Source organism: Hippocampus comes, unplaced genomic scaffold (assembly GCF_001891065.2).
Source record: "Hippocampus comes isolate QL1 unplaced genomic scaffold, H_comes_QL1_v1.1 scaffold486, whole genome shotgun sequence".
In the NCBI taxonomy this organism is placed as follows: domain Eukaryota; kingdom Metazoa; phylum Chordata; class Actinopteri; order Syngnathiformes; family Syngnathidae; genus Hippocampus; species Hippocampus comes.
Window position 1 is genome coordinate 31,599 of NW_017805138.1, and position 26,717 is coordinate 58,315.

At 41.8% G+C, this 26,717-nt stretch overlaps 1 protein-coding gene across 1 annotated transcript; it reads left to right on the top strand.

The window, feature by feature from the left end:
• Nucleotides 1-208: 208 nt before the first annotated feature.
• Nucleotides 209-26,374, top strand: syt6a (synaptotagmin VIa). Its single transcript, XM_019867190.1, has 7 exons — nt 209-412; nt 15,495-15,906; nt 18,185-18,746; nt 20,935-21,055; nt 22,412-22,583; nt 23,670-23,820; nt 24,555-26,374. Exons 2-7 carry the CDS (start codon nt 15,728-15,730, stop codon nt 24,624-24,626), a joined length of 1,257 nt encoding a protein of 418 aa, XP_019722749.1. The 5' UTR covers nt 209-412; nt 15,495-15,727; the 3' UTR covers nt 24,627-26,374.
• The last annotated feature ends 343 nt before the right edge of the window (nt 26,375-26,717 follow it).

A 26,717-nucleotide genomic window follows, 5' to 3' on the forward strand; every position in this document is an offset into this window, starting at 1 on the left:
GCTTTGATATTCATGAGAAAGCCCCGGCCCCAACCACACCATTGATATTCATGCAGCTCAAACTTGGGCAGCTTTACTGCATTGTCACTCGCTTTTTGTTTCTCCCCCTCTACCCAACACTGCATGCTCAGTCTCATTGGTCTGATCTGACCTACCCCCCCCCTCACCTCCCATCCCCGCACCCCCACACCAGCCCCATTTTACACCGCAGCATCCCGCTGCCATAGAAACCAAAAGGAGCATCCCGGGTGGTGCATGCAAGGCTCGCAGTATGTGCGCTCAGGAGAGGGAGCGCATCGACAAAAGATAGAGCTAGCAGAGTGGTGGTGTTATTGGTTGGGGGGAGGTAAGGAGAAGCAGAGGGAGAAGTAAGCGGGTGTGGTTATTCAGAAAGGAAAAGTGACTTTCACGGGTGAGTACGGCATGGAGCATTGGGTTCCTTTCTTTCGTCTTCTTTGTTGATGAGTGATTGTGGGTTTACTGCTGCGATGCTCTGAAACAGGTAGCAGGAGTTGTGTTGTCTCATCTTGTGGGTTCGACATTGTAGTTGCCGAAGCATTTTACTTTTGCATGGAAAGCAACTTGCTTCCTTGTTTTGCACGTGACAAATTCATTGCTGGACCGCCGTGTTAATATTTGATGAGGCGTCCTATCTCACTTGCCTGCGCTCCTTGTAAAACCATCTCTTTGTCATCCTCCAGCTTTTTTTTTTTATCAGTGATTAAACTCATCTTAAATGCTGAGGTGAAGATACCTGTCCTGCTGCATAGCGCAAAAATCGGTCAAGTCAGCTTTTTGATTCCTTTGAGTGTCTTTTCTGTCACTTTTCACCCCTTCTCTTCCTCGTGCTCTTCCTCAGCGCTCCTTGTCCTGACACGTTGATGAAAGGCCAGAGCCGTGGGGCTAATAGGGAGGGGATCAGCCAGAGTTGGAGGGGAAAGTGTAATTGTGACAGAAGTTGGCACCTTTGAGACGCTTGTTGTTCGATAATGAGCCAAGCTGTGATGACAGAAGGCAAAAAAGAAAAAGAAACCAAGCAACCTGTTAATGTCCCTCATTGTGCTTATTCGGGCCCTTTTCTTTTCCCTCGTCCTCTACAAGCAAAAGCAGCCTCCAAGAAGTTCAGTTTGGTTCATTTAGGCTTTGTTTTACTTTTGTCAAAAATTGTGAAGGAGAACAAAACATTTAAAAAAAAAAATCTCACTACCTTTTGCCAACTTGCTTCTAGTACTCCAAAGTGACCTTGAACATTTTGAATGTGGCAAAATCAATGACCTTGGGAAAATGCTTGTTTTTTGATGGGATTTTAGAAAGCTGATCTATAAAGCAACACTGAAATATGCATGCCACGCCACTAGTTGGCGATGTCACCATTGACCTACACAGCAAATGATTGTCCCTCTGCTTTAGATGATGGCATCTGAAAGTTATGTGACTGCTGGAGATAGTTGTGCTGTCGTAAATGTACAATTTGATGCCAAAGTGTTACAAACTGGTCCACCATTTTGGTTGTGAAGTACTTGTGCATTTTTCCCCTTAACGTTTAAGATGTATTCACATGTATGTTATTTTCCACTGACTGCTATCTTAGCCAAAACGCCGAAACCCTTTTGCTGACCCTGTGGCAACATTCGATGTGTTTTTTTGTTCAGCAATAATGTAATGAGTCTTATGTAACTCCCACCACAAAGGCCAAACCTTCTCCATCACAATTTTTTTTTTCATTTTCTTCCCATTTTGCCTTTACATTCCATTGTAGCACCGAAGTGATGATTCTCTGTCCAATGTCCAATGGGCAATTTTGGTTTCAGTTTCTAAACAAACCATACTGTAAGACTGTGACCTCCAATTTCTGTCGGGGTACCAAGAGTAGTGGACATATTGCTAAAGGGTGGAAGAAGTCGGAGTAGGAAGAAAACAACAACCAAAAAAGCTTGTTTTTTGGTTGTAATACAGGGCCACATGTCAAGAAGAAAGATGTATTCCATTGGTGTCCTTTCGGTCGCTATCTTCTTCTTTGTTGTTGCCACATTAGGATGGCTAATATTTAGCCTCCCAGTCCTCACAGAGAACTTAACTGGACTAACTGTAAACAAATCCATCCTTTCATATATGGCCCAAGTGGCCCTTCATTGCTTGCTGCGTACGTGTTTGTGCTTTGCGTGTGCGAGTGTGTACAATTCCAGGTTGGGAAAGAACATGTGACCGCGCACGTGTGCCCAAGTGTTGACGTGATGGCGTGCAAGGAGGATGGCCGCGGGGGGTCGCGTGCTTTCTTTGTGTGTGGATACAGAGATTTGTGTCGCCTCTCGTGTGACACCTTTTATGACTTTTTGTTTAAATGTCACTCGCCGAGGCTGCACTCGAAAATGTGCCCACACTCTGACAACGGCGCCCGGCTCTGTGATAAACATGGGAAAACATGATTTCCAGATTGGTGCGATAATGCTGAGCCTGGCCCCTGCTTCCCCTCCCAACCTCCTTCAGGCGCAGTGTGGGTGTCAATACGAAACGAAATTGGAGTGATTTGTCAGAGCCCTTTTGCCCCAATCAATAGCGCATGAGCGGAAACAATATTGGCCTTGTAAACGAGGGGAGGTGCGATACTGACAATGATCTCTCTTGTTACAGGAAGCTAATGTTTAATAGATGAAATAAACCCAGTGTAATAGGGGGCTCCACTGTGGTCGAGACACATCAACACATCCGAAATTGCCGGAGAGAGAAAGTACTTCATCTGACACTTCAAAGCTTTTATTCACGAAGGCTCGGGCGCTGCTTCTGACTGCAACCTGCACACTTCATCTATAAAGAGATCAAAACATCCTGAGGCTATTCCATTTTGGTGTTTTTGTCCGGTTTACAGAAAATTATAAATCCGGTACTGTATTCCAAAAACAGTCGGGCTGAAAAGTCAAGACTTTTCTGTGTTGAAGTTTCCATGCAAGACAGAGAAAAGTCCGTTCAGGAAGTTTGTTCAGGTGCTTGAGTGAAAGCAACGGAAGATATGGCAGCTGTACACCAAACCTCTGTGGTTCATTTTTCATATTAATCCGTTTCTGTTGCTGTCATTATACTTCATTTTGTCTCAGTATCTGTCCAATTCTTTCTTTTGATTTTTTTTTTCTTTGCTCTACTGCTATTTGTTAATCTCTGCATTTTTAAATATTTTATGGATATAGATATTAAATTGCCCACACTGACAGATTAGCACCAGGCTGCGGGGGGTGTTGCCCACTGTGCATGCTTTGCGATAGGAGTGTGCTCAAGTGTGCACGTTAAATGATTGGCACATCATTAATCAAGCGTTCTGTCTCTGATTGGTTATTTTTCCTCAGATGCAGCACAACCAGAATTAATACATGATGTGCTCCCGATTATAAGGCGCACCGTTGATTTTTTGCAAAAACTAAAGGATTTTAAGCGCACCATATAGCCTTATCATTGACAATTATGTTGTCAATGATGTTAATGCTGTTAACATGCTGCAATCCTTGTCACTGTGTAACTGATTTACATAATAATGATAATAATATTCATAATGCACCATATTTCACCAACGTACACTGACATAGTACTTAAGTCCTAATTACAGTAATTGTGTAAAAAAAAACAAAAAACTCTTGAGCCATAAATTATAGACCCAAATTGAAAAGCAGTAAGTGCAGTGATAAATGAGCATTGCTTCGTGTGCCAGTTCATTATGTGCCATTTGTAACATTGCATCGCGTTATTCATCCTTCGACTGCGCCTGCACATCTGCCGCTATTTTCAGGGATATCCAGTGATTGATATGACATGCCACGATGCATTTAAAATGTTACTTTACTAATTTAGCAATTTTCAGGAGTAAAAAGTTCATGTTTTGTCTTGAATGAATTTGATAACTTCCATATTTTTCATGTAGAATTAACACTTTTAAAAACCCATTTTGCCACTTGCTGTTGACTGAAAATGGCATCTCAAGTACCCAGGGCTCAGTTAACGACCAATCACGACTCCGCTTGTGAACTTCACATGAGCCGTGATTGTTTATTACCTGAGCCCTGAGCATACGGCATTCAGTTACCATTTCTAGCTTGTAGAAATTTGTGGCAATGATGTGGCATCAATAAGTGATCGATATGTGTGGGATCAAGATGAGGACGGAGTGTAATCAGGCCCGGCTAGTGGCAGGTTTATAATTCCAGCAATAATCACTGAAACCCTGTTGGCCATCTTTCTTTTACAACTATATGCTAAGGCTGTGGGTGTCTGAATGCGCACGTCCCAAATGTCAGCCGACGCATGATGTAACAGGGTCAAAGTGATGGATGCATCATTTCTTCATGCTGACTTGTTGTTTCCCGCCATCGTTGGTAGCCTCAAGGGCCGAAGGTCGAGTCAAGGCTTGGAGAAATCTGATGTGGTGGCTTTTTTTTTGGTTCACAACAAGATTGTGTTGTGTTCCTGAAGTGGAATCAATGGAGAAGACACGTCTGCTTGAAGGATAATTATAACAAATATGCATCATTGCACTTTTAACCTTCCTGTTTATGTTTGTTTCTTAGCTACATGATGACAAAATCTGATTTTCCCCAAAATGGGTTCGAGTTTTTTTCCACTGAAAATCAAAACGAGTCCAGTGGAATTTCTTCGTGAGGTGGATAATTGGCTTTGTGTCATAAATAATTAGAACGGGGAAGATTCCAACAATGCCTCGTGACATCGTCGCCATCCCATAAGGACATAAAACCAAATTTCCATCATCGGGCGTGATGAAAGCATTTTCTCAAAGGTCTGTCTAAAATATTTGGTTGGGTTGTCTTCAGGGTGTATCCCGTTTCTTGCACAACGTCAGCTGGGATAGCCTCCAGCACACCAGTGACCCTAGTAAGGATAAGTGCTACATAAATGGATGGATAGATAATGGCTTGCTTGCAAGCTAATGTCAGCTTTTTCGTCCACGAAAGCCACTTAACCTGCCAGTCCCTCAATTTTGAGTTTCCACCATGTGTTTTTTTCCATCAATCAACCTGGTGAAATGTAGGGTGTTCTGTCTCCCTTTGAAGCCATTTACCTCACATAGCATCTTCTTTTCCACTGACACTTCACATCTGCAATTACAGTAGAGAAGAAGGCTAAAAACATCAGTCAAGGAATTTATTCCCCTTTCTCAATCTCTCTGTCAAAAGGTACAGAGCGGGCTCGCGCCCGTGACGCAAAGGAATTATGCAGCACTTTCGGAACAACCGTTCTACCCGCAGTTGAGTTTCCAACCCCCAAAACTGAGAAATTTGAGGCAGATTTACTAACGGCTACATCACCGTACCGTCCTGTATTCAAATATTCTTTGAATAAAAATCCCCCCCAAACCAGTTCTTTTAGCTAAAGTAAATTGTTAAGTAGATAAAGTGCCTCCTCCTCCCTCAATCAGCATCACTCCTATGCCTGCAATCCACTTGACAGGCGTACTAGCAGTCTTATTAATTTGCCACAATGATGCGACACTTGAAGCTTGCGGAACATCGGCTAGCAGGCAGATTTAACTCGCGTTTGTAATGGATGTAGAAAATCTATTTTAAATCCTTGGGAAAGAAAATTAGGATGACTGAAAATGAGTGGGAGTCATTTTTCCCTTTTTTTTTTTGGTTGTTGATGCATACATGTTGTTTTTGGTTGTGATGTGGCTGCAAATGAAAGTATCCATGCGGCAAGCGCAGGCCACATCAATAAAGTCCATCTTTATTATTATTGGATGGCATCATGCTGTGCTGCTCTGACACTATTGGTCTGAGCTGTTTGGAAATGGATCGTAATATTGTTAATCATTCATATCATAAAGCTTGAACAAACTGCAATGACTCATTCTATAAAAGCGCCAGCATGTCCTCTGCAAACGGTATGATCACAGTCATTGTCCTGCTGTGGGCCCTATGCTAGTTTCAATGCAGTTTTTCGATTATTAATGTTATATAATGATGTTTCCTACGCTGTCGAACAACACTATACTGTATTTCTTTTCACAAGAATGAAGACTTTTCAGCAACATCTATTTCTATAGCCTATGATATGTATTACAGATTAAAACTGTTGAGTAATACTTTTATTCCCCCACCCCCACTTTAAAATATGCATTGAAGTCTTGTCAACCGCTGAACAACAAATCAGAATTTCCCCCTCACAGACGGGTCATCATTCACCAAAGTTGTCATTAAATCTGGTAGAGTTCAAATCGCTTCACTTTAGATTACACCAGGTCAAGACAATACATTGTTCCCTCAAGAGAGCGATTGTGTTTTTATTGCATTTCTACAGCGACTTCCAAGACGTCTCTGTTGAGACGTTAGTACGGTAAATTAATGTGACATGATGGGGGGGGGGGGGGGGGATGGGAGCATGAATTGTGCACTCACATACGAGTACCGTTTCAAAGTCACACTTTAATCGGTATTGATTTATTTGTTCATTCAATTCCTCTGTAAAGTGTTTCTCAAATCATATCTTGAAAATGTTTCTTTTTACATAACAGGTTGTGGCGAAAAGCCGCAAAAAGTAAGAATAAGAAAACTGTTCAAATTAAGAAAACATTTTCACACAAGTAATGTAATTCTGGCATGGTCCCATAAAATGGCCTAAGAATCCGCTTAGTAGGGGTGACAATTCCAGCCGTTGAGACAATTTACAACTGGAAGTGAAGAGAAGTGTTCTGCATGCTGACAGTAAGCCCAATGCAGTAACAACAATGTCAGTGATTAAAATTGTCCCAATGTTTGAGCACAGGGGACAAGCTTGTTATGTGTCCCATTAAGATATTAGAAGATTATTTCACTATTTGTTCCGTGCAAGCGTAGGCAGGCTGCAAGCCTTACAATAGAGACTGCAGCTTGCGGTCAACAAGCAGGTTAATTGTTCCATTTCCCAGTTGGCTCAATTGGCCAATGATAAATCCGCTCGGAAGCAGATGTGGAGTTACCTTTGACCTGTAGGAGAAAATGCTTGTACAAAAAAAAAAATAATAATTACAAGAGCCACTTCAGATTTTTTATTTATTTATTTATTTACTTTTCTAATTTCTGTGTGTTAGTATGCACGCGAGTGTATGTGTGCGCATGTGCTAAAACAATATCACAGAAGGAATCAATGTGACATTTTGCATTTATAAAAAAAAATACATTTATACAGATTCATTTCAGATTCATACAAGTCTCAAAAATGATATCTGACACAGGGTACACCGTTTTTTTTGGGGGGGGTACACGAATTGAATCATTAAATTGCTACAGTGAAAAGTAGCATTCAAAATATTCAAAGTAGGACAAAGCACAAAATTTTAGAACTCCCACATGAGTAATGTTTACCTCATCGCATTTCCCTTCTGGTTTCACACATGCGATTTACCCACTGGCGCTTAACACCTCCTCTCAAATGCTGGAGCTTTAGGATTTGATGATGCGTGTGTGTGTGTGTGTGTGTGTGGGGGGGGGGGGGGGATTATGGGATTTGGAGAAAAAGACACCACGGAATAAACTCTCCAAAAATGGCTGAGATGCCCACATCAAGCTTAGTGGGAATTATTCCCGCCCTCAGAGAAAGCAGACAGGAAAGACAAGTTTCCCGTGCGTGTAGGCGAAACCGTTTTTACAAATTAACGTTGATCTACAAATCCCATTCCATGATGCATTCTGCCGCGTTGGGCATTTTCAGTGTCTTGGTATGTCAATCCTCCCCCTGCAACAAGCGCAGAAGTGTCTTTTAATCAACTCAGAATGAAAACACACAATTGATACATTTAAAGTATTAGGAGATGGGATTACATGGACATGGTTTGGGAAAAGGTCAGAAGTGTCTGCAAGCTTGTCTGGTAGCCCTCGATCTGTTTTGTCAGAGCTGGACTACGGCTCTTCAAGAAAGAACGCTGTGTTTGTTGAATGACTTAATTCATCTCATCGCAGTGATACATCGCAGATACATAACAGATGTCAATCATGTGCTCCTTCACGGATGACATTTGTCGCGCTCAACTATGGCACGCTTGAATTTGTGAGCAGAGTTGTTCTCGTCGGACCATTTACAGCCAAGTAAACCCTTTTTTGTCATGATCCTGTCTTGTTTGCTTTTTGTTTCAGTCTTCATCTGTGAGTGGGCGTTTCTTCACGAGTCGCACGTGTTTTAAATCTGCCTGCTTTATAAACCAGGCCACGCTAACAACAGACTGTCGGATTCTTATGACTCTGTCTCCAGGTGGCGAATATTCTAGACGTTCTTGACATTTTTTGCCTCATAGCCTTGCCTCGTTAGTTCATAGTGTTTTTGCTCTGGTAAGAATTTTCCTTGTTACGTATTCTTGGTTTTTGTTCGGCATGTATTCGGATTTTCTTGTCCTTTAAGTTGCCAAGCAATTTTCATTTTTATCGTTCCTTGCCTTTTGCAAGCATTTTTTTGTTCGTTCTCCCCTTTTCCTGGTTCTTTGTTACCCGCATCCTTTGTTGTACTTTGTTGGTCTTGCGTTTTTGTTAATAAATATTTTGGTGACCAAAACCTCTTATTTGATGGAATCCTCATTCTGTTCGGACTTCGTCCGGACATTTGACACTTTTGAACGTACAAAAAGTTAAAACCGTGTGTGTGTGTGTGTGTGTGTGTGTGTGTGTGTGTGTGTGTGTGTGTGTGTGTGTGTGTGTGTGTGTGTGTGTTATTAATAAAATGCCCTAAGGTTATTATGTCATTTTGCAAAAACCTTCCTGTTCCTTCATTAGATGTCAGTCCCCTTAGTTGAGTTTTATTGTTGTAATAATACACCTCTTAGTACTTTCAGTATTTGTATGGTGGTATGAATGCTTTTAACAGTTTTGATGGTGTATGTACACAGCAACAGTCAAATGCAAACGATTTGAAAAGGTCCTCCGTTTGCCTGAACCATAGTGACTGAGGGGAAGAGTGAGAGTAATTCTCAGACCAGTCCAGAGGGCGACTCCAAATGGGAGTGCAAATTCCTCATACAAAGGCCAATGATCGACATTTTAACATACGGTATTGTCGATTTGCCCTTTATTTCTGGAACTTTATTTTTCAACTTTATTTCTGCCCCCTCACTTGCTGTACTGTAAATGTGTGGGGGGCAGGGCGCAGAAATGCTTGTACTCTTTGAACTCTCGTGATTGGCATTTGCGAGCACAAATATATATTTTACAGACGTACCATTACACGCAAAAAAAAAAAAACCCTGTAGCAATTTTTTTAAATGTTGGGTTGCATTGCTGCCAAATTCCCAGCCATGTTGCGGCTACACATATTGCATTTGCCAGACACGGCTTCTGGATGTAATCATTGAAAACAGTCATCATGTTCAAGATGGGCATGTGTGAGTATGTCATAACCAAAGCAACAGTGCGTTTGTTGTCTTTGTGATTATAATGCTTCTCCATCAACATGCAGCTACATTTACTCCACCACAAGCCACAATACGTTTGTGTGTGTGCTGTATGTCAGATTTGACAACGCTAGTACAGGGTGTTCAAAAGACAATGCTGCAAGAGGACCGACAATGCATGTGTCAAGTGTTTCGGAAATATCATTTCCAAATGGGTCATTCCCGAATAGGAGGGAAATGTGGGTTTCAAAACGTCCATCTATTTCATATTATCTTCATTTTTTTGTCTTGTAAAACAGATAAATTATAATTTGATTGGTCCAGCTCAAATATCAATAGTACACTTTGTGAATTTATTTTATTTATTCAATTTAATATGTAAGATGGTCATCAGGAGAGAGAACCAAACAACATTTGCCATTTTAAGGGATGCTCAAGAGTTATTTGGTATTTTAAGTAATATTTAGAATATACTTGTAGCACACATACTGTTTTGGAGAAACTAATTTACACAACAATTGCATGTTTCTGTATATTGTGCGTGGATTATTGGAAATTTCAAGATGGGGACAGAAACTATCCTTGGCCATTATCCTTTTTGACTCAACTGCTGGCCTGGCATGCCTATAACATGTTCACGTCACAAGATTTCTGGCAAACACAATGAAAAATCTTGAATGTTTCAACAAGATTGTTAACATAAACGTGTACCCAGTATATATATTTTTTGCATGTATTTGTTGTTTGTACATTTGCCGAAGTCGATGAGCAGGTTTCTTCCAGATGACCTGGTTGCCATCGAAACGCAGTTTGATTCGAGCACAAAACCCTCGGGTATCAATTTGCCGTCTTCCTTCATTTCCTAGCAAACAACTTGCACCCTCGTAAACACACGTCAATCTAAAAAGAAAAAAAAAAGATGACAAGTCACCTTCAATGTGCAATGTGTCATTGTAATGGGGTGTTGGTGGTCTACAGCCTTTGTGCGAGTCATCCGGGCTAAAACACCGTTTTAACATCGCAGCACACTTGTCTGCCCTTTGCTGCAGAGCCAGCAGCCACCTGAAGGAGCTTTAATGGCCTGATTGATTTCGCTTCGGCAGTATTGATTGTGGGAAGTGTTTTTCAGCATTGAAGGTACCCCAGAAAGAGCCTGGTGATCGACTGCGGCCCGGCGGTAGTCCACTCCTGCGGAAGCGCGGGTGTAATCATTAATAGTGCAGCTAAAAATGCTGGAGGTCGCTCCATTCCCACGCTGTCTGGGGAGCTCGTGTCCGGCGGGAATAATACGCTTCGCTTCATTAGCCGTGTGTCTGAAGAGGAAGACCAACGGCTTTATTATCATCACTTCCTATTCGGCTTTTGGTCATGCCTGTCCATGTCTTACTACTGCGGGGATGTTTAGCTCTCTGTTCTTTCTTCGCAGCGCTGAAGTGATGAGCTGCTTTTCAGCTCGTATGCTTCTATTTCTGTCGTCATTATGGGAAAGGCTCCTTTCGCTTTCACGGCTGATTGACGAGCGCGCGGAGGTGTGGTGGCGCGATCGTTCGCTCATTAACCTTTTCGCGCTGAACCAGATAGAGCACACAGACCATCAAGAAAAGTTTACAGCTGAACAATTCTTTGAAATATGGAAATAACAGCCTTTTAGCATCAATCACAAGATCAACACGTACTGTCTCAACAATATATTGTTTTCAAGCCCTCGATGAAAAAAAAAAGGACATTCTTCTTTTGTGCCTTTAGAAAGTTTCACATATGAAAATCAGCAGAAATCATCGAGAACAATGTAAAATCGTATGCATGCTAGCCCACAAGTTTGTGATTTCAAACATGATGTGTTTAATTGGATCAAAATGAAGATGTACTTCTTTCAAACCACACCCTTTCCATGACCACAATCTTTATTTCAACAAAAGTTGCCTTGGGCAATTCATATGGAACTGTAAAGCAACCCAGATAACCTTGGTACAACTAATTTGGGTCTATTAGTTAGAGAGATTTCTTAAACTACTCCCTAGCAGCACAAATGAGGCTCATATCGTCTCTCTTTGAGGACAGTGACGCACCTGCTTGGACACAAATGGGATTACATCCCGAACAGGAAATGATCAATCTGGTTTCCATTTATAATTAAATGCAAGATGTGTAAACAATCTGCCAGATTGATGCTGAGGCATCGAATTAATATTTGGTAGGAGATTCACAAACGTCTTGGATCGAAAGACGGATTGTCACCTAAAACATGATTAGAAAAAAAACAAACCTCCCACCCATGACTCTTGACAATAGGATTTTGGATATGCAACACAAGAACGGGCTCCAGCGCCGAGAGAACGGCTTTGACGAGGGCTTAATCATGTCATTTGAACACTTGAAAAAGAAATATAACTTCCCAACTAGACCTTTATTTATCTCCCGATACAATCACTCGATACGATCACTCCTGAGGACAAGCTTCGGTCCTGAATTGACCCTGCCTACCATGAGTAAGATAGAAGAATTTCTTTATGAGATGAACAAAGTCAAATGTATTTCCAGATGCCTGTTGATGGACGGGTGTACAAAATCAGATTTTCTTCAGTCTACACTGAAACGGGAGTCAGATCTCAGTGTTCCAATTGATGAACAGTTAAGTGCGGATTTATGTTGGGGTAAACTTTCAACCACCATCAATACCTGCTTTTGACTGGAAATTGAGTACTATGCCAGTCATGCCAAAAAAAAAAAAAAAAAAAGACATTCTTTCAACTCACTTCTCTCAATTGTTTTCTGAACATTCATTTTTTTCACTATCCCTGGTATTGCCAAGTAAGTGTGACAAACTTTTGAACGTTTAGCAGCCATATACAGACCATATCATGATACCCACGCCAAGCATGCTGACTGTATTTTATTCTCATGTATAATTCACAATGCAGGCTCAGCGTCAGTATCAGTGGAGCGTCTGTGAAATTTCACATGACGCCTTGGAGCTGTTGCGGACAGCTGAGATCTGAGTTTACCAAGAGCAGAAATCTTTGTGCAAGGAGGGGCTCATCTGAAGAGGAACATTCAATTAAGTTTGGAACTAGAAAGCTGTCTGAGGAGCGAGAGCAATCTGTTTCAGTTCACGTAGGTGCCACAGTTTTTTTTTTTTTTTCATAAAGATCTATTAGACTGCGATAGTCACTTCATGCTTTTGACACCGAGACTCTTCCATCTGCTCAAAGGATGTGGGTTATCCACTCTTGTTTCGTCACTTGTGTGATTAAATAGCTGAACAAATGTACATTATGTAGATGTAAGCCAAAAGCAAGCAATCTGCTTTTCTCTATTAATAAAACCGAAAAACGATCTGAGATGAACTCATCTTTGCCTGCAGGTTCCAGCAGCTTCTATTTGTCTTCCGCGGGGGAAGATTTAGCTCAGTAAACATTTTGAGAAAAAAAAAAAAAAAAAGCTAATTCAATGTGCCCTAAAGCGGCTTCCTGCTATCGGTGCACTATTACATGGAGACTAGAGTCTTCTGAGAGCAGCACTCAGCTATGGTAGATAAATTAGAGTCAACACAGTGTGTGGAAAAGAACACTGCTGCAAAATGTGGGGAATTGAATTCAGGCTTGGGCGACTGGGGAACGTTCCAGGTATCAGATGCAGAAATGTGATTATACGGAATCAACAAACAGCGTGCTTTGCCTGTTCTCCCTCAGGCTTCGCGCATCTTGCTTGTCAGCGTCCTTGGCCCGTGTCCAAGTCTTTTGTGTTTGACTCCAAATGCATTCAAACTCAACCGGTATGCCCAGGTTCCTTCATCTGTTGGCCATTTTGACCCCTCATCTCTGCTCCCAGGACCCATCTTGTCATGTTCCGTATTTGACAGCAGGTGGCAGGCATTCATTCTGCCGCCTGCACACCTACTGCCCATTTGTCTGTGATTACACCTGCTATATCTAGGCGCTCCGGCTGTCGACTCATTGCCGGAGTATTGCTTGCCGTGCCACTGTTATTGCCCATGCTCGTAAACCGTATTCTATTGTTGTTTGCTACACGTTCGTCATCCCATTGGGGATTATTCTGAAAATATACGTAACCTAGTAAATTGTCTTATCCTTTTCCTTGCCGTTTTTTCGCAAGCGTTTTGTTTTTCGCGTTTCATTACATCCTGGTTCTCGTTTTTGACCAGCGTTTTCTGTTTTCCATTAGACAGAGTTTTTTCGTTTGTAATAAATATTATTTTGAGACAATAGCCTCGTCAGTGTCTGCTACTTCGGGATCCACTTATTCTCGTTCGCACTGTTGCGTACGAAGCAGTTCTTTTCCCTGCCTTGTACGCGACGTGACACATCTAGCATTACCGTTTTAACAGATTATATATTTAACCTGTAATTTGTCAGCCTATGATCATTTTTTTTTCTCCGCGCCGATTGGCGCTGCCCCGACCATTGTTTTTCTTTCAATGGCAGCGTGCCATTCAATAAAAACGTCACAGAGATACAGTATCGTACTGCATTGTATATCACCACCTTTAGATGTGTTGTCTGGTGTGTGACGTGTGATAAGTATGAATACACAGCATATTATCATATATATTGTAACCTGGCTATGTTGGTTCTGTGTATTATTATTATTTATTTGTCGCATGTTTTTTTTATTTTTTTTATGGGTACTCCTGCTGCCTCCCGCATTCCCAAATTATGCATGTTGTGTTTATTGAAAACTATAAATTGTCAGACTGCAGATGTTGATGTGAGTGAGAATGGTTTCATATGTGCTAGTGCTGCACACTTTTAGGAATATATCTAATTGTCATTTTTTTGAACAGATATTACGAATTTGATTCAATTCACTGTGTACAGTAAAATTTTCAAACATGACAGAAAATGACATCATACCTTCCAAAAATTAAAAAGATTTACTCTAACAATGAAAAAAAAACCCGATAAAAATAGAGGCTGTGTCATGGAGGCAGTCCTTTTCATCATACATTCATGCTTGGCATTCAGATTAATATTGCATTTGTGGAATGAGTTACGCAGTCAAATCCACCCAATTTCGTCCATCTCAACGGGCGGCCATTTTGAAACTTGCTGTCGGCTGAAAATGACATCACAGTTGCTCAGTGCTCGGGTAACGACCAATCACGGCTTAGCTACAGAAAACAGGTGAGCAGCGATTGGTGGTTACCTGAGCCTTGAGCAGCTGTGATGTCATTTTCAGTTGACAGCAAGTGGCAAAATGGCCACCCCCTGAGATGCCAAAAACAGGTAAATTTTGCTGCTTAACTCATATTCCACGAACACAATACAGTATTAATCAGAATGGTGTGTTGAGACTAGTGGAGCCACACAGAACATATTATTGTAAAGAAATGTTTTTGGGTTGACTTCCTTTTTAAAATGCTTGGTATGGATCATATCTTTTCCTTCTCTCTGCTTATTTTCATTCAGGTTCAGCATTTTCATTTTCATCTCTGTTTTTTTTTTACATAATGAAATTAAGTTAACAAAAAAAAATAAAAACATATGCAGCAGTCTCATAGAAAAGCTAAATTTATTGAAAAATCAAAATAAACTGTGGTGCAAAGCAATTTCTAAAATCAATTTGCCCTCAGTCAAAGCGGGTCCTCGCATTCCCTTTAATGGAGAAGTCAAGTATTTTTTTTTCTTTACAATGATAGTCAGGTTAAATGGTACAGAAAAAAAAAGTGTCTGCCCCCACGAGTTTAAACACGGCACTGTGAAAACGATTGCGTTTGCCGCATATGAATTAAGCAGCAAAACCCACTTGTTTCTATCCATCTCAGCGGGCTATCATTTAGCCTTGTGCTGCCACTTGCTGTCGACTGAAAATGACATCACAGTGCCTCAGGGCTCAGCTTGCAGAAAACAGGTGAGCCATTATGGTTGTTAACTGAGCTTTTAGGCACTGTGATATTATTTTCAATTAGCAAAGTGAACAAATAAGTTTCCTTGAGGGCAAAAACATCTATTTTCATATTTTCTGACTGAAGTCTGTGGATGTGAATTGCAGAGTTATATGGAGACAATGAGGTATGTCCAAAAATATTGACCTAATATAGTGTCTCTCTTTGTCTTCTCACCCTCATCATTGCCATCTGCTTGCACATATTGTGTTCCTGTACCCCACGGCTCGCCACCAGACGCTACTTTTGGCCTCCTGCTCGGTGTGTTTGTGCTCTGTGGCTTAGTTCTGCTGGGCCTCCTCGCCTTTGGCTCCTGGAAGTGGTGCGGTCCGCCTCGGCGGAGCAAAGCCAGCTTTCTCGCTCCGTCCCCCAGCCCGGAGCACCACCCGCTGCAGCTGCCTCACCCGGTGCCATTGCCGTCGCCCCCAGGTCCCCAACAACAGCAGCAGCAGCAGCAGCCAGCGGTCACCATGGCAACAGAGAAAGTGAAGGACCCCATGGGCCCGATGGGCTTCCTGGAGGCAGCGGTGAAGATAAGCCATACATCTCCTGACATCCCCACTGATGTTCAACTCTCCATGAGGGAGCACTTCCTGCGCCGCACACAGCGCATGCAGAGGCAAACAACTGAGCCGGCTTCCTCCACACGGTTAGTCATGACACGTGTGTGTGCGTGTTTGAGTGCGGACGCATTGATAATACACATGTTGCGTGCCATACTTATTGTATGGTTTCATCTCAAGCAATGTTGTGAAGGACCAGTAGAATCAAAATATTAAAACCCTGCATGGCTTGTTTAAATTCAACAAGCCCATCCGTCTTGGGGTCATGGGAAACAATGACAGCCCAAGTGTGTTACCTGTGTGTCGTCTATCCTGACACGTGGTTTGAAATAAGGGACGCTGCTCAGCTGATCAATTGCAAAGCCCTGCTCGAACAAGGGTGACCCTGGGAGAGACCCGGGGCCGCTAGGTGTGTCCAAAGTCTCCATGATGAGTGTGTCCTGCTATTCATGTTACTTCTCTTTTGTTTATGTTATTTGTGGGAGTAATGTCCGTGTGTGGAACGTAAATTTCGATCACGTGGGCCTGTCAGCAAATCATCATGTATTTATTGTGATGTGGTCACATGGGTTACGTGTCCAACCAGGTACACGTGTACTCTAACAAGGACAAAAAACTCTGGATCAACGTTCCTGCAGTCGGCTTTAAAGTTACACTTTCACTAAAAATTAATAAAAACTAAAATGAAGCATTAAAAAAATAAATCCCCTCTCGCAACAAGACCACATTTTACTATGTGATGTTGATATTGTCTCTGTAAATGCAGCTTTTTCTTTCTTTTCTGAAAGTTGTCGGCGCCTGCTTTTCTTTGTCATTATTTGACATTTTTCCTTTCCAAGTGGGCGCACTTAAGACGTTCATTAGTTTTGCTTTGTTTTGTTTTTGCTTACATCTTTATGTAGTGAGTGGTTTGAAATGTAAAGAGGCACTGGCAGGTGCACATCATTTTCAAAAATAAATCTAAAATAATGAAAGACAGAGAGAGGGCGAGATCCTACATTTGCCCTGAATTGTGGCGCCCTGGTGTATCACTTTGTAGGTGAGCAGAATAATTTCACATTTGATGCTGCATGTTATTTAAAGTCATTCTCAGATAATAAGCTAAAATGATTTCAAGACATTATTGGAGTTGTCTGTAACATGTTATGTAACAAGTCAGCGGCCTCGAAGGCATTTGCATCTTCTTGCAAGTCATTACACTGAAGTTAATTACATGTGACGACTTCATCGGGAGCCTTCCACTGAGGGGGCAAAATGCTGCGATGCATGTTTCCAGCATGTTGAGCGACCGCCAGCTCGTCATCCTTTAAATCCTTTTGTCCTTGAATTAAAGCAGGAGTGCACTCCCGCGGGGCTTCAATCCAACGACTCATCAGGCAATCCGCAATGATTCGTGCATGCGGCACTACAAGAAGCATGCTATTAGCGTCACTTTGTCATCACTGATTAGCTGTGAGCCGCATCTGTTCAACTTTGACTTTATCAATGTGATGTGGTTCCGTTTAAACATTAATTAACCGTATACTTTTGCCCGAAGGTGAAGAAAACTCTTTGGAGGACACAACAAATCAATTAATGAATTTATCAAAACTTGAACCCTTATTTTTCCATGAATTTGAATGTTTTTATTTTAGCTACTGACAGTTAGGTCACAAGTGGGGTAAGGCATCAAATAATACATTACAGTATGATAGATGAACTCTTGTCAGATGCTTTGCAGCATATACGGTAACAAAACTATGACGTCACTCAAATCCTCAATTTACACCTTCTCATGTGGGCCACATGGCCTGTGTGTTCCTTATGTAACACGGGCATGCAGCGTTACAATGATCAAACTTGTCAATGCTTTGAGACAAATAGCCGTCAAATCGACCGATTTTCTTTTGCTTTGACTTGCAAGCGCAAACTTGAGATACAAGCACAGCTGGGTGGCTGGGACATCAATTGAACCCCTTCGGTCAAAAAAGGTTGGGCACCCCTGCTCTACAGGATGCAGTGCAGGGGAAAAAAACATTTAATGATGAAGGCTCATTTTGTATTTTATTTGTAGCCAACTTAGTCATTTTGATTGTAGGCTAATGTAGCTCATATAGATACATACAGCATGTGTTTCCTTCATTACAAGGCTTTTAATTTTTTGCGGCTCCAGACATATTTGTTTTTTTGGTACAATGTGGCTCTTTCAACATTTTGGGTTGCCGACCCCTGGTATAGTGTTACTAAGCAATAATAAACCCTCAGTAAGGATATCATTTTGATAAAGTGGCACAAGTTTTGGAAATTGAAAAAACATTTTGTTTTGTTATCGAACATTTCCATTCCTTGTTCTCATGACTTCATCTGATGCTTGTCCTTCTGCAGGCACAATTCCTTCAAAAGGCACCTTCCCCGGCAGATGCAGGTCGGCAGTCTAGACCTGGGGAACGACTACATGTTGGACAAAGAGGAAAAATCCACAAGCATTGGCCGTATTCAGCCAGAGCTCTACCAGCAGAAAACGTGTGACTCCGGGGACTCCTCCAAGAACGGCAGCAGCAAAAACTGTGGCAGGATTAACTTCTCTCTCAAGTATGACTATGACAATGAGGCCCTGCTTGTCAACGTCATCAGGGCGGTCGACCTTCCCGCCAAAGATTTGTGCGGCACCTCCGACCCTTACGTCAAGATCTACCTGCTGCCTGACCGCAAGAAGTTCCAGACGCGTGTCCACCGGAAGACCCTCAACCCCACCTTCAGTGAAAGCTTCCACTTCCCCGTGCCTTATGACGAGCTGGCGACTCGGAAGCTCCACATGAGCGTTTTCGACTTTGACAGGTTTTCACGACACGACATGATTGGCGAGGTGGTGATGGACAACCTCTTTGAGACGTCGGATCTATCCCGGGAAACAAATCTATGGAGAGATATCGACTACGCAACAAGTGTAAGAATGCAGTGCCGTCTTTTAACACATAGTTTGAGATCTCTTCATGTGATTTCATGTTTTAAGTTTCTATTGTACATTCCTGTCGAGAGTGTGTCTAATTCTCAGACCGTATGCGGGGTGAGCGTTTCTGCCAGTGCGGGTCCACATTTGGTCTCAACGAAGCAAGACCACACACATAAGATGACTGCAAAAACCCAAACCTACATAAAGTCGATCTCCATACTTCTCGAGCTCATACAGTGCAGCACTTTGATCCATCCCTTTTCCATAGCGCTTGTCCTTACTAGCGTCACGGGTGATCTAGAGCCTATCCGAAAAAAACTTTCGCTACGGGGTATACCCGAGACCGCTCGGGAGCCAGTCAGGGGACACATCTAAAACTATTCATACTCATATTCATATCCATGTTCAAGTTAGTCCAGGTCAGTCTTCAATACACATTGGAGAGCCTGAGCTGAGATTCAAACTGTGAACCTCAAAATTGAGATTCTGTCATTCAAACTAACTTGCCGCCCCACTGTTGACTTGACAGTGTTAATCCCTTTCATATCGCATTAACACTCCATCAACATGGCAAAAGAAACACCTCCAGCTGTGTTATAGCTTGTTTGGGTAAAACACTGAAAATCTCCCGGTTGTCAAAAGTGTATGACACATTAAGCTGTGTAACTTCCTCCGCAGTCCATCAGTGTCACTTTATGCTTTTCCACCACTTGACGGCTGCGCTCTCACATCACAGCTCGAATTTCACACCTTTCAAAATAAATTCCTCACCACGTCACAGGAAGACATGCATGTCGGACGTTCACCTGCGAGCGTACGGATGACGTGCACCTGCTTTTTGGCACGCTCACACCTTTCTGGAGAAAGAGCATCTCACCGTTTTATTTTCTTTCCGATAAATTTCAAGAACAAATTTGTAATTAATCTGAATGCAAACTCTGAAAGAATCTGTTTTGAGTAAAGAACATTTGATTCGGTCAATGTCAATGAAAATCATTACTTTCACATCATAGCAAGCAAACAACATGGCTGGGAAGTCATTGTTTATCATTTGATCCACAGACATGGTTACGTGAAATAAAATGCTCACGTATACCGCTATTGCATAACACATTCACATTAAAATCTGGAACAAACCTAAATAAAATTTAAGGTTTAGAATGGTGAAGCCTTAAATGATTCTCGTGTCAATGTGATAGCTCGAGATGATTTGAATGAATGGACCATCAATCGCAATGTGCAAAGTGATGTCAATTGTTCACTGTGATTGGCATTAGGTGCATTAGGTAAAAGTAGACGATAAGATAGTACACTATGCCCGCAAATCAGTGCATTAGGTAAAAGTAGACGATAAGATAGTACACAAAAGCAAATCAATAGAAAAGAAAATTACAATGTATAATAAAATTGAACTCAGCGTATCGTTTCTTTTTACTTGATCCTGCTTGTATGATGAGTGCGTCAAGCAAGTTTCGGGATATCTTGTTTCATGAAACCTGCCAATGGTTGGGCTGGTAAACAATGACTTCTCGGTTACGGACAGGGTTACGAGCATGCACCGCTCAAAGAAAACTCAGGCTACGTCCCTGCGTGACTTGTGTCATGTTAAAAATGTTGACAAAAAGCACTTTTGGGTAAGACCCGTGCGGACAAACAGTGAGCGTAGATGGTGTTTCTTAACAAAGTTACATCGTCAACGACTCACCTGGCAAGCATATTTATATTTTTAATTGTTTTTGTAAATCTAGGATCAATTACAAAACATTGCGATAATGTTCATAAAGTTTGACTAAATGCCCTTCATGAACTATGGAGAAAATTAAGTGACAAGGCAAAATATATATGTTAACGGGATAGCTATTTCCATTGTAACGACCCGTATTTGGTTTTAGTAAGACGTGTTGAGCCAAATTAAAACTGACAGTAAGTAAGAGGCCGTATCAAAACTTGGAGGTAGTCTGTGTTGGGATGGGAAGCAGACAGGATGCATTCCCTCATTCCCTGGTATCTCACAGCTGCTGTGTACAACTCTTCGAAAGTTAAAAAACATTTGTTTAATAGTGTGTGTGTGCGTGTGTGTGTGCGTGTGCGTGTGCGTGTGTGTGTGCGTGTGTGTGTGTGTGTGTGTGTGTGTGTGCGCGCGTGTGCGTGTGCGTGTGCGTGTGTGTGTGTCCATCCTCAGGAGAGTGTCGACCTTGGGGAGATCATGTTTTCACTCTGTTACCTGCCCACTGCTGGAAGACTCACACTGACTGTCATCAAGTGCAGGAACCTCAAGGCCATGGACATCACTGGATACTCAGGCATGTGTGTGTGTGTGTGTGTGTGTGTGTGTGTGTGTGTGTGTGTGTGTTTACTGTTGTCTCAGATCATAAACACGAAAGTGCCTGGCAAGCCATCTCTCTGTTTATTCTGGCAATTATTCACAGGCAAGGTGTGTAATATCAAGCTATTGTTACGTTTTTTTTTTGTATAAGCGCCTGCCATCCCGTTTTCCCCTTGCAGGACTGATAGTGTGAAATGTGACCTTTGTTTTGCTTTAAATGCCACAGTTCAGCCATATTGGGGATTTCTTGTGACATATTTTCCTTGTGATGTTTAATGGCATTCAACGTGAGCCACAAAGTTCCTCCCAAGAGTTTTATGCTTTTACCATGATTTTAATTGGCGTTTCATGCATTATATACATACTCTGTATAAATGACTGCATTTCCTCATATAGTGGTGTGAATTTTGTTTTTACTCGATTGGAAAGACAACTAAGTGTTTATTAGGAGAAAGGCTTTTATTAAGGGGAGGTCTGAAGATCCACAAAAGCATTTTGTTATACTATGAAAGAACATTATGCATACAGTGCATGACATATTGCGGCCCGGTGATCCAGTGTTAGCGCGTCGACCTCACAGCGCAGAGGTCGTGGGTTCGATCCCGGCTCTGGCCTTCCTGTGTGGAGTTTGCATGTTCCCACCGTGCCTGCGTGGGTTTTCTCCGGGTACTCTGGTTTCCTCCCACATTCCAAAAACATACATGGCAGGCTGATTGAACACTCAAAATTGTCCCAAGGTGTGAGTGTTTGTGTGTTGTTCATCTCTGTGTGCCGTGCAATTGACTGGCAACCGGTTCAGGGTGTCCCCCGTCTACTGCCCGAAGACAGCTGGGATAAGCTCCAGGACGCCCACAACCCTTGTGAGGATAAAGCGGATCAGAAATTGGATGGATGGATGCATGACATATTCATTAGATTACCCGTCAAGAAAATGAGAATCCAGCATATGGGGTGCTTTAATGCAAACTATTTCAATTTCAGTGAGCTCTCAATATTTTGCATGTTGTATGCAGCGATGGCTGTTTGAAAGTGCTCTATAAATACAGTTGAGTTGAGTTGAGGTGAGTGGAAAGCAGAATTTCAAAATGCATTCATCCGTTCATATTTACATCATATATCAAGCACAAAATCCAACTCTAAAAGTTTTTTTTTTTTATAAGTAAGTTTTCTGTTCTTTTAGCATGCAAGTCTAATTTGACATCATAAGCTTGAAAACGTATTATTTTAAAGTCAACATAAAGTAGGACAAACTAGAACAGATCCTCTCAGGACTTCATAAATGTTCGTGTCCCATCATGACTTCTTTCCCTTTTGTCATCCTTCTCCAATCCAGATCCTTACGTCAAAGTGTCACTAATATGTGACGGGCGACGTCTGAAGAAGAAGAAGACCAGCATCAAAAAGAACACTCTCAATCCCACCTACAACGAGGCCATCATCTTTGACATCCCACCCGACAGCATGGACCACGTCAGCCTTCACATCTCTGTCATGGATTATGACTTGTACGTAAGAAAAGTCGGCTGTGCACGTGACAATTTTGAATTCAATGATTTTTTTTTTCAGATTTAAGAGACCACACACAGAATGAGGAAGGCTTTTTAAGATAATATTTACGGCTAGTAGTGAGTTGCTCATGAACGTTGATGCAAACTAAGATTAGCAGCTGACAAGCCAAATATCTGACTGATGTCAGATCGATGACTGTCCCTCTCCATTCGAAATGGAATCAGCCACAACATGTCTCCTTTATAGATGCCTGTGCATCATACTGCTGCCATGAGAGGCAAGTTGTGTCCAGCAAGTTCTGCATCACATTCCGTTGCCGGCAGATAGCCATGAACCTTTTACCGGTTGACCGCTGACTCAGATTACTGCTACTGCACATGTGCATGAAAAATAGAAAGGCAACTACGACGTGGAAGGTTGAGAATTCAATTTTGAGAAAAAAAATACGATGAAAAAAAATGAAGGACTACATTGATGATTAAATTAAATGTTATTGATGATTTTGATCATTGATGGAATCAGGACTAGTTGACTAATCTTAGCAGTCCTAAAGTGACACCGTAAAAATGCTTGTCGAATATATTTTTTATGGAAAGATTTACCTGTTTACCCTATTTTGCATTTGCATAACAGTGCATCATTTAGAATGGAATTTTAATGTGACATTACCCCTTCGACATGATTGATCATGGTGTTTTGTGTGCAGGGAACGGGGGATGTTTGTAAGAGTCAATTCTGTGGAAGGTGATAAAGACATTGCCTCTCTCTCCACGGTTTGATTCGTGGGGGCGCATTTTCCCTTGGGGAGAGACTTTGGGGGTGGTGGTGGTGCAGCCAGAAGACTTCATGGAAGAAAAAAAGAATGAAGGAAGGCATAACTGATTGCATTTTAATATTACTTTTGTGGGCTAATTTTCATTTTTACGTCGGTTCAGCCATGTCTCAGAACAGTACTTCTCATTTCTGATGTTTCTCTTTTGATGATGTGACATCGCCGATCCAGTGAGTGATGACAATCATCGGAACCACGAATGAGTTGATGTTTCGAGCTAACTCACATTGCACACGCCTGCACCCCGCAGGGTCGGTCACAATGAGGTCATCGGCGTAATGCGGGTGGGATGCAATGCAGAGGGACTGGGAAGGGACCACTGGAACGAAATGTTGGCCTACCCTCGCAAGCCCATCGCACACTGGCACCCTCTACTGGAGTCCAAAAAATCTGAGAAGGAGGTGAGTGAGGGGCAAAAAAAACCCCAACATTCTCTTGGATCACTTTCACTGACCAAAATGTGTGAACAAAGTATCAAACGCGCTAAATAAATGAAATAAAATCTAATGTGACGAGACTTCTGATCACCTCTGGTTTGTTGTCTATAATGTAACTGGATCAATGGGCTGCCGCCTCTAAATTGTGGTCCTGTCTCTTGGGGAAAAATTAGAGGAAAATGATAATTAAATAGCACTGCATCAGCTCCGTAACGTGCCGGCCCACCGGACATCTGTCCTATATGCCAGATGGCCAGTCCAGCCCTGGACATGTGGCTCGAGCACCAGCCAATCTACACGATGTACAGTATTTTGTAACAAATGATCCGAATCCAACTCAAAAAACTAGTGTCACACCCTTAATAATATTGTACAGTACTTTCAGTTCAATTTCACTTGAATTTTGAAATGATTTTATCATACATGGTTTAACCCAAATACTGTGTTTAAGTGATTGAACACATTTTATGTTCAGCTTATAAATTACATTAATAGTGTGTGTGCGTGGGGGGGAGTTTTGTTATGATTTGTTTGGTTTCATTTTTTCATATCACAAAAGCCAGACATGTTACATTTTTATACAAGTCAATTTCATTGTTATTTCTAAAATGGCATGAGACTCACTCTTCGTGTGTGTGTGTGTGTGTGTGTGTGTGTGTGTGTGTGTGTGTGTGTGTGTGTGTGTGTGTGTGTCACAGTGGAAAGCAAGAGCCGCTAGCTTTGACAGCCAGGGCTCCTGCCCTTCCCCTCGCCCCCCAGCGACACCCTGAGCAACGCCGCCTGCGACCCCTTACGACCCCCTGCAACCCAGATGGGGGGCGGTGGGAGGATCTTCCTGCCTCCTGCTGGTCCACTTCCTGTCTGTCTGATTATTGAGGAGAAACCCTGCTGTCGCTCCTGCTCTGTCTCCCTCTCTGCGCCCCGACCCACCCCTCAACCCACGCCAGCGTGGTCTGAGACTCATCTGGAAGCACATCAGGTCAGGCCGTATTTTTGGGTGTTATGACTGCTCAACCTTGCTGAGGCAGGTCTTACAGTGTCCTTCCTCCTTGGTTGGATGTGTGCAGAGTCAAACTAAGACAAAGTCGTGATGATCAGGGGATGTTTCTTGAAGCAACGTAGTAAGTCCAAGGAGGCGCGTGTGGCTTTTCAAAATGTTCTGGTGCTGCATTCATTTATATCAAAACAAAACGGAGCTTCATTAAGGTGTCAAAGTTCAGTTTCCCGTTTTATCATCATGTGATGTGATTGAATTTTTTTCACGAACAAGCAGTCAACTGGATGTTAAGCACTGTAAAAAGTATTTCATTAAAGAGAGAAAACATGGAAATACCACTAATGGCAATTCGTATTTGCTATTTTCTCAAAAAATGGCTGTCCCTTAGTAGATGCCCTGACCTAATTAGCCGCCAGTTGTGTCATCGACATACGACAAATAGAAAGTCTCCCTCAGAGAGAGGCCTCCCTTTACTCATGACAAGACAACAAAAATTTTGGGCCCTAATTTTATAGACAGATGCATGTGTGCTCAGCGTGAAAACTGTTGCATCTTTATTTTTGTGCCGGATCAAGTTTATCGTGTTTGCGAATCGCGTTGCACCTCAAAGGCATTCTGACGTATTTTATTGCATGCCTTGAGGTATCGAGCAGTTTGGTGACCAAACATTCTTTGACTAGCTTAAAAGCAGGTCTAAGTTGTGGCGCAGGTGGTGTAATGCAATTTTGGTGGATTTGATCCAGTTGGAGGCAGACATATTCTGGTACGCACAGTTAGACTGTGCTTTGCACAATACTTGCACATGAAAATGACGCCCTTGAAGAGCACTTGAACGTTTGAGGATTTATCACACGTTGTAATGCGCTACTCGACACAGATGCAACAGTGATTTGCGTTTGACTTGTATGTGCATCCTTATTTATGCTTCGAGGAGTAACACAACTTTTTTGTTCCGCCAAGTCTGCCACGTTTCTTGATGTTTAGCTGCACTTCTCCATAATCGTCATGATTTTGTTTTAAACCCCAGTTTCAATTGACAAATATACAAAGTATTCTAGTACTACCATATTGGTAAATATCATTTTAAAATGTGTTTATACAAATAAACTGAGAGCGTCTCCCCCACTGTAAAAGGCCTCCTTCCATCTGAAGTTTAGTAAATAGACGTTACTGGCCACATGCCGTGAATTGAGCACAACTTGATGTTTGCAGGGTCTCCTCTTGTTTTGGAGGATGTCATGTATAATTATGTGCATATAGTTATGTACAGACACTTTTTTTTTTCGTGATTGTATGGCTTCTTTGAACCCAGCTAGATGTAGCCTAGCAGGTGATGACAATTAGAAAAAAAAAAGCCTCCTCGATGTTTACTCTGTCTTGAAACATTGCGTTGGTTCTCTTGTGGAAAATGTTATCATTTATCACCTCAGATTCTGGTGTGGTTCAGTTGTATTGTTTTTTTTTTTTTTTTTTTTTTTTGGACCTGTCAGAGTTAACATGAACTTGAAAATGAATTGAAAATTGTTTCGTTGTGTTTTACATTGTAAATGAAGAAGTAAATATTTTGTATCCCAAAAAAACAAAAACCTCCCCTTTCAAGCTGTGTGAATGGAAAACTGTTGGATCAATATGTGTGAGTTTTTTTTATCGGGGTTGTGATTTAAAAGCAGAAATGCTAGCTCCCAAAACAATAAGGATTTCATCACTCTCAATAAAATAAATAATTTAAAGTCTTTTCATTTTTGGATAATATTAACGTGTATGTGGGGGGAGGGGTGGTTGAGTGATACTATTTGAATAACTGTGGCTGGTCTTTGGACAATGAAGAATACTAGCAATGAATATGGAAATGCTCACTTGCGTA

Bases quoted from the DNA above. Each gene is read 5' to 3' on its own strand.
- syt6a (XM_019867190.1), top strand. From the start codon at position 15,728: ATGGCAACAGAGAAAGTGAAGGACCCCATGGGCCCGATGGGCTTCCTG. The intron at 22,584-23,669 runs GTACGTAAGAAA...TGCACCCCGCAG, and splicing joins TCTGTCATGGATTATGACTT to GGTCGGTCACAATGAGGTCA. The intron at 23,821-24,554 runs GTGAGTGAGGGG...TGTGTGTCACAG, and splicing joins CCAAAAAATCTGAGAAGGAG to TGGAAAGCAAGAGCCGCTAG.